This window comes from Lipotes vexillifer, unplaced genomic scaffold (assembly GCF_000442215.2).
Source record: "Lipotes vexillifer unplaced genomic scaffold, Lipotes_vexillifer_v1.1 scaffold518, whole genome shotgun sequence".
NCBI classification, from domain to species: domain Eukaryota; kingdom Metazoa; phylum Chordata; class Mammalia; order Artiodactyla; family Lipotidae; genus Lipotes; species Lipotes vexillifer.
Window position 1 is genome coordinate 261,789 of NW_006780945.1, and position 8,641 is coordinate 270,429.

General features: G+C 53.7%; 1 protein-coding gene across 1 annotated transcript in view; it reads left to right on the plus strand.

Annotated features, from left to right (window-relative positions):
• The window catches only part of MXRA7 (matrix remodeling associated 7), a 29,842-nt gene that overhangs the window by 9,253 nt on the left and 11,948 nt on the right, over positions 1–8,641 (plus strand). The window contains exon 2 of the mRNA XM_007454402.1: positions 7,518–7,575. Within this exon, the coding sequence (XP_007454464.1) occupies positions 7,518–7,575 (58 nt within the window). The remainder of the gene's footprint in view (positions 1–7,517; positions 7,576–8,641) is intronic.

The following is an 8,641-nucleotide window of genomic DNA, read 5'->3' on the forward strand; positions in this document are numbered from 1 at the left end:
GCAGGAATAGCGTCGTGAAGTCGGCATTTTACGCTGTCCTCAGAGCAGATGACTGGAGGAGACTGGAGTCGAGGACACCGTGCCTATGAAGGCACTGAGTGACTGAGACGGGAGTGGGGAGAATGAGGGGGCGGATCCCAGACGGCTCCCCAAGGCGGGGAGAGTCTAGAAGCCAGAATAGAAGGGAAACAGCAGGAAGTTCCCTGGCGGTCCAGTGGTTAGGACTCCACACTTCCACTGCAGGGGGCTCGGGTTCAATCCTTGGTCAGGGACCCTAAGATCCCGCATGCCGTGTGGCATGGACAAAAGAAAGAAAAAAAAAAAAAAATCAACGTTCCCAAGCCGTGATAAAGTGTCAAGATGCTGTGACTGCAGGGATAAAATGGACACGTTGAGGGGGCCAGTTTGGGACAAGAAGACTTCAGTTTCTTGTCACGGGGCACGTGCCTTGTCCAGCTGCACGTGTGGATTTAGAGAGCTGGCCTGAGCGGCCTCAGCCTGGAGCGAGGGTGGCTGAGTTGTTTTGATGGAGCTGGCAGAGAGAGCGGCCTGGTCGTGACCTCTGCTGGCCCATCCTCCCCACCCAGAGCCGGCGCCCCGGGGACTGGCGCCGGCTCTGCTCTCTCTGCTCGCCCCACAGCCGACGTTCCCCTCTGAATGCAGAGGATGAACAGCCTGACTGCCTGATGGAATCCTTCTGGAAGGAGTGCCAGCCATGTCCCGCCCGCTCCCGCTTGAGTGGGAGCCTGGAAGCAGCCCTTGCGCCAGGAAACCCTCTCCGGAGAAGGAGGGGTCAGTTGGCCCGACCCAGGCTGCGGGGCGGCGCATGGGGGATGCTGCGGCCCCCGGAGAGCTTCCTGTTATCTCTGTCGTTGCCTCCTACGCGGGGACGGAGGGACAGGCCAGCCTCCCCCTCTGCCTGCCTGGTGGAGCCATGGTCCTCCCTGTCTAAAACCAGTCCGGACTAACTGGGGGGCAGGGGCGTTGGTGCAGCCACAGGTGGCTGGTCACAGGGTCCAACAGACCCTATTTGCAGGACTCCAGGGCAGACCCATCTCCTTAGGCAGACAGACAGACAGAGAGCTGTCTCTCTGCCTTTATCTGCCCATCTCTCCTCTGCTTCAGCCTGTGTATCGGGCCTGGATCAGCCAGGGCAGCCATAAATGGTGATGTGCTGCCTGTCAGCTATGCATGTGGCCCCTGGGGGCTCCGAGAAGCCTCCTTCCAAGCCTCTGTGTGCCCTACAGCCCCCTCCCATCCCCTCCGCCACCCATCCCCTCTTGGCCTCTGGGGGACTCGGTCTTGGGCTCCTGGCCTTGACGAGGCTGTCAGGAGGCCCTCCCTCCACCTGCCTCCATTGGTGGAAAAGCTGCATTAGAAAAGTAGCCCCCCCTCCAAAAAAAAAGAAAAGTAGCCCAGAACGTGTGAAGTTAGAGCTAGTCTCTAACCTGCTGAGACGCTGGTCACTGAGCTGACCGGGTAGGGGTCTCAGTCCCGCGCCTGCTCTGGGGAGCAGCCAGGATGACACCAGCTGTCAGTCTCAGAGGGTGTCACCAATGCAGTTTTCATTACATTGATTTACTTTCATTTGCACTTGGGGTATTCATCTGCTAGGGCTGCCATAACAAAGTACCACAGACTGGATGGCTTAAACAACAGAAATATGATTTTCTCCAGAACTGTGAGGTCAAGGTGTGGGGGGTCTGGTCTCTCCTGAGGCCTCTCTCCTTGGTTGCACATGCTGCCTTCTTGCTAGGTCCTCACGTGGTTTTTCCTCTGTGTGCAAGCTTCCTTGCTGTCTCTCCGTGTGTCCACATTTCCTCTTATAAGGACACCAGTCAGATTGGATTAGGACCCACCCTAATAACCTGACTGAACTTATCTCTTTGTAGACCCTCTCTCCAGATACAGTCGTAGTCTGGGGTACTGAGGGTTCGGACCTCAACATATGAATTTGGGGAAGGACACAATGCAGCCCTTAAGGCATGGGTACCATGCAACATTCTCAGGACCAAGGGCATGGACCAGAAATCAACAGTGGTGATGGCCTCTTGTGAGATCTGCAGTCAGCGCTCTGAGCAGCTGCTGGGTGCATCCTGCCTCCAGGCCTGGTCCTGGCCGAGCTGTGGGGCACGGCTGCCCCACCAGCCACAGGAGAGCAAGCCCCAGAGTGGGACTCAGACCCCGAGAACCCTGGGGAGTCACCTTGGGCCTTCAAGACCCATTCAGCAAAGACAGAGCTGAGGGCCCAATTCCTTTAGCCTCTCGGTTCAGGCCCTTACACCTCTCAGCTGCGCTTTGAACAGCCCACTCACCTGTGCTTTGAACCTTCCTGCCTCCTGTGTTGCCAGTGCATCCCCACGTACTGCTCCCAAACGCAGCTCTCATCCTGTTTCTCAGCACTTTGAAGCTTCCGGTGGCTCCTCAGGGCCTTGTCCTATATAAGCTCTCTAGTCCGGGCCCTGCATTCCTGGCCTCCCACCCCGCCCTGCAGTCACACCAAACTCCAAGGAGTCACTGGAAAAGCCGGGATGTTCCAGGCCTGGCCAGCTCTTCTCAGACCCAGCTCAGGATTCTCGTCCCTTCCAGGGCCTCCCCTGCGCACCTCAGGCTCAGCTGAGCTCCCCTCCTTAGGTCCCCCCACCATCGTGTTACTTGAATGCATAAGGTATGTACTTGCCAAAGCAGAACTTAAAGATGGGATGTGTTGCGAGCAGGTACGCAGGTAAAATCCTTTATCTTTTGGCCGCACTGTGCAGCTTGCGGGATCTTACTTCCCCGACCAGGGATGGAACCTGAGCCCCAGCAGTGAGAGCGCCAAGCCCTAACCACTGGAACGCCAGGGAATTCCCAGTAAAGTCCTTACTGACTGCCCTTCCAGACAAAGGCTTCGACAGAGCAGTTCCAGCATTTTGCACACGGTCGGTCTCCCTGTATCCTTCTTTGCTGTCGTGCACACAGCTCACCATCTTGAAGCAAAGAGCACTGGACTGAGGCTAAACAGTCCCAACCTCCAGAAGGGTTTCCATCCTTGTCTCAGTCGCTCTTACGCATTTTTTGTAAAATAAGGGCAAAATGCAATAAAGAGTGATTTTTAAACTTGTTCTTTTTTTAAATAATGGAAGGCTTCCCATTATTATGATGTTGTCTAGAAGACCAGTAAGTAACCCAGATAAATGTGAGGCCTTGGGCACCACCCTGGAGCAGGCCCCCCTACCCACCCCCACTGCTGTGCAGCTGGTATTTGACAGAGGCAAGAGCCTCCTGGAAGAACGTGAGATGTTCTGGGCTTGCGGAGTGGGATGTGAGTGGACGGTGGCCGTGGTCAGGACTCTGGCTGTCGGTGACAGAAACTGGGTTCAGGTGAGCTTTCGCAGAACCAGGATTTGAGTCGCTCACGTACAGGGGAGGCAGGGACTCCCGACCACGGCAACCCTGGGCAGCTCCCGAGCTCCCAGTTCTGGAACCAGAGGTCCCTTGTGCCCAAGTGGAAGTTGGGCCCTGGGTCACATCCGCCTGCCCTGCCCATCGTGGTGTGTGTTGGGGGTGGGGTCTGACTGCCCGACTGGCAGTTCCCACCAGGACCACAGGCTTCAAAGGGCATCTTCTGAAAGAAGGGGGTTTCTGTGCAGACAGAAAACAGTAAATGGCCGATTCAGCAATGTTTTCCAAACTTCATTAAGTCTCAAATAAGAAATCTATTTATTTGGGGCTTCCCCGGTGGCGCAGTGGTTGAGAGTCCGCCTGCCAATGCAGGGGACACGGGTTCGTGCCCCGGTCCGGGAAGATCCCACATGCCGCGGAGCGGCTGGGCCCGTGAGCCATGGCCGCTGAGCCTGCGTGTCCGGAGCCTGTGCTCCGCAACGGGAGAGGCCACAACAGTGAGAGGCCCGCGTACCGCAAAAAAAAAAAAAAAAAAAAAAAAGAAATCTATTTATTTGAATTGCATCCCTGTCTGTAAAGTCACAGAAGTTTTGTAAAACGGTAGCTACGTCAACCACACACACACCACTATTTATCTTTAATTTCATATTGGGATACAGGGTCGCCCCCAAAGTCTTAGTGTAGTTTTAAGTCTTAATAACTGAAGAAGTGTAAATGCTACAAACCTACAAAATACATCAGTTGAGTATTTACTTATTTAAATTCCTTTTATACTTAGTTTCCTAACATTTGAATGCTGTGTTTTTCATTTTAAGTCTCTGTGCGTGCTGGAATCTGGACTGACAGGCAGGTAGAGGAGTCCTGTCCTGTGGGCACCTCAGATGCCTGGTCGACCTCCCTTGAGGTCATGTCCAGACTGTCACGTGTGCCTCCAGTCCTCATAAGATCACAAGGCTGGACTCACAAAGGCAAATCCCTTTTAGTCACTGACCATCCGCCCATGAATGGTTTTCCAAAGTCTGAAAATCAGCTAGAGCCACCAGACGGGGGTATTATATGAATCTGGATAAGAAACGTCAACATATTTAAAATGTAGATAACTAACCTTTCAAATGTCATTTTTTGGTATGTTGGGAGCATTTATGCTTCTGAAGTTATTAAATCTTAAAATCACACTAAGACGTTGGCTGCACAACTTTTAAATACTAGTAGCAACCTCTAAATTGCTTTCGTGACTCACCAATGGGTCATAACCAGTTTAAAAAGTACCACACTTCAAAAGTCAAGTGCAAAATCCAAATGCAGACCAGCCTCTCCCCAGGGGGCTGCTGGCAGGTCAACTGATGCCGTGTCTCTGGGATAAAGAGGTCTGCCTTGGTTCCTGAATTTACCATCCTGGGTGGCAGTTATCTGGGTATATGTCTTTCCTACCGGACTGTGAGCTCCTTCACGAAGGGGCTGTGCTTGCTTTTTTGTTGTTTTTCCTTTAGCCTTTGTGTCCCTCGAACATAGTAGGAGAATTGGCCTACTCTCTAGTCTTGATATTGGGCTTATTTCTGGGCTCCAGCCCTGATTAGATTAATCTGTTTTTCTTTCTGTGTTTTTTTCTCTTTCTTATTTATTTATTTATGGCTGTGCTGGGTCTTCATTTCTGTGCGAGGGCTTTCTCTAGTTGTGGCGAGCGGGGGCCACTCTTCATCGCAGTACGCAGGTCTCTCACTGTTGCAGCCTCTCTTGTTGCAGAGCACAGGCTCCAGACGCGCAGGCTCAGTAGTTGTGGCACACGGGCTTAGTTGCTCCGCAGCATGTGGGATCTTCCCAGACCAGGGCTCTCGAACCCGTGTCCCCTGCATTGGCAGGCAGATTCTCAACCACTGCACCACCAGGGAAGCCCTCTCTTTCTTTTTTTAAAGAAAAATATATATAGTAGCCCCAAGCTCACTGTTCAGAGATCCCTGTGTAGCATTTTAAAAATGCAATTCATGCCTATTATTAGAAAATCCAAATTATACTGAAATGTGTAAGATGGAGAGGAAAGGGGGCCCCCAACCAGCTCCTGTCCCCAAAGGCGGTCGCTGTTATCTGTGTCTTGCGTGTCCTTCTAGAAAACGTTTTCTCCGCATTTATGAGCGTGTGTGTGCACTTCTGTTTTGACATGCACACCAAGAATGTTGCATTCTCCACCCTGTGCTGCTTCTTGCTTCTCCCTTTGGTAATGTATCTCAATGCGCTTTTCACATCGGTACGTATGGTCGCCTCCTTTTTAATTTTTTTTTTTTAATTGTAAAAATTTTAATTTTTCTGGCTGTGCCGTGCGGCATGTGGGATCTTAGTTCCCTGACCGGGGATCGAACCCATGCCCCCTGCAGTGGAAGCGTGGAGTCCTAACCACTGGACCGCCAGGGAAGTCCCCAGTCACCTCCTTTTTAAGGCAGTGTTGCACAGTGTATGCGTGCACTGTAATATATTTAAGGTGTTAATATTTTGGTGAACATACCGACCAAAGTGTTTAACTGTAATATACTTAACTATACTGTATTTAACTCCATGGATGAACATTTAGTTGTTCCCAGTTTTGTCTTGTTCTCCCCTGCACCCAGAGTCCTCATATAAAAACCCGGATAGATGGTTTTCCAGCCCAGAGCAGATCCCTAGAACTGGGTTTGCTGAGTCAAAGGGGTGTCTCCTTTGTCCCCCAAAGAGGCCTGCCTTCCCCCCGCAGCTACAGAGACGCTCTGCTGGGCAAAATCCCGGAGGCGTCTGGACACCCGAGCCCCAGATGCTGGCCAGCGCCCAGGGCAGCGTGCCTCACGTCGGATGGCGCTGAGCCTGCTGCAAGCTGCTAAGTGGGGGAGAGCCAGCTCCTGCCTCCGGCCCTGCTCCGCCCGGCGGCGTCTTGTGGGGTCCAGCGAGAGAGGAAGTCACAATGAGAGACCCGAGGCCCTTTTGTGTTTGCCACTAATGACCGGCTCTTGGGCTTTGTGCAAACTTTGCCTCCCAGATTAGCTCTCTCTGATTTGTTGGGGCGTCTGCCTGCCCGGCTTGCTGAGGCTGCAAACCGCTGGACCCCCGGGCCGGGAGCCTGAAGGCCTGGGTTTGGATTAGTCCACCGCGCTGTCTCGGCCCCCATGGGGCAGCCCATTCACGTCCGGGCTGCCCTCTCCTAAACCTGCCTGCTCTGCCTTGTCTGCCGCTGGGCTTCCTCGGGCCGCAGGTCCCCTGGCCCTTCAGTCCCTCAGAGCCGCAGCACCCGCACCTCCCTGTCATCCTCCAACATTCCTGCAAGGTGAAGTCACTCCTGCCTTACACGAGGCCATCCCGGGACATTCCTTCCAGCCTTCTGTTTATTTTGTCCGTGTGCGTGGGAGAGAACCAGGCTGAGGGAGGTGGAGCTCCCATTTTGGGAAAACGGAGCCTGAAATGGTCAGGGATGGAAACAATGTTAAAGGAAGCAGAGATGGAGCCTGTGACCACAAACGCAGCTTCTCTGTGACACCCAGCCCAGCCCGGACCCCGGAGAACCCCCCAGCTTTCCTCTCGTGCCTTTTGTTCTACTCACTATAGCCAGGAGTGGGAGTTGCCCAGTCCACTTATCGAAGTGGCACCCACCACTTGACCAGCACCCACCTGGAAAAGGCAAAGGGACCGAGGTGCAAAGGTCAAAAATTCAGGCACTCACGTCCCTATTTCCTTTTCGGCTTGTTTGTGTGTTTTGGCCGCACCGCATGACTTGCGGGATCTTAGTTCCCTGACCAGGGCTTGAATCTGAGCCCACGGCAGTGGAAGCGCCGAGTCCTAACCACTGGACCACCAGGGAATTCCCGCTGATGTCCCTGTTTCCACCTGCTGTTGACCGTGGCCCCCACTCAGGACCTCCTGGCCACGCTCAAAGGACAGCGCGGGTGCTGTGAGTGGCCAGGCTGGCCCTGGGCGGCCCCTTCCTCTCCCCACGATGTCCTGTCCACCACTGCCTCCTCTCCCCGAGGCGGTCACCTGCTTCGTTCCCCAAGCACATCTATCCTAAGGGCAGACCCAGGGGTCAGGTTGCTTTGACCGAGGGGTCAAACCCTGAATGACAGTATCACAAATGTAAATCAGGTGCACAGGCACTGAGCCCTCCCCTTGTCTTGCAGGAAAAGGAGCTGGATGGCGTGGAGGGCCCACCCCTGGCAGGGCCTGAGGAAGACGATGGTGAGTGGGACCCGCGCACCACTGCCCGCCGAGGCCGGCCAGATCGTGTCTGGCCGTGGAGGCTAGGCTGTGCCACGGCCCTTTGGATTCCCCAGGTGAGGATTTGAGGGGCAGGAGGGGGGGGGAGGGTGGGGGGGGGAGAGGATAGAGGAGAGGGGCTGCGAAGCCGTGTCTGCCGCAACCCAGAGGACACAGGCTGGAGCCCACTCCTCTCTGACCCCCTGCCTTCCTGCACCCATCTCCCTGACCACCTACTTTGCTCTTTGGGTTTTTTTTTTTTTTTGGCTGCACTGTGTGGCAGGCAGGATCTTAGTTCCCTGACCAGGGATCTAACCCGAATCACTGCCCCCTGCAGTAGAAGCCTGGAGTCTTAACCACTGGACCACCAGGGAAGTCCCTGCTTTGCTCTTTTGGCCTTTACTTTTCCATTTATACAATGTGAGTTGTCTCCAAATACAGGTGGCCCGTCACTGACCTTCTGTTTCTTGCAGTGCCTCTTAACTCCTTTCTCGTCCCGTATTTGTACATTTCACATTTCTCTCCAAATATCTCGGACCTATTTTATGGAGACTAAAGCCACTTACAGGGCCGCCTCCCAGGGTTCTGCAGGTTAAAGTCCCCCAGAGAGGAAACGCCTGATTCCCAAGCAGCTCCAGCTGCCTAGCGTGGCCATCAGGTTCCAGGCAGCTAGGGCAAGAGAAAGGGAGTGACCGGGAGCATTGAGCAATTTGGACTTGACGGGGTAGAAGGCAGTATGTTTGCTCTGGCCACACCCATGGGGACCAGTGCCCCAGACAGACAGACAGGACCAGACACGGTGTGGGGCTTCTGCTGGTTCCGTCATGTTTTATTTCTTTAAAAAAAAAAAAAAAAAGCAGCAGCAGCTGAAGCAAAAATAGCAAAATGTCAACATTTGTCAAATCTGTACGGCAAGTACACGGAGGACTTATTACTTGCTGTACTTTTGTGTACGTTCGAAATATTTCATGTGTTTTTAAAAAGGGAGTCTGTTGCTGTGATTTTAAGCCAACAACTGGCAGGAGCCCTGGAAAGAGAAGGTTGCAGG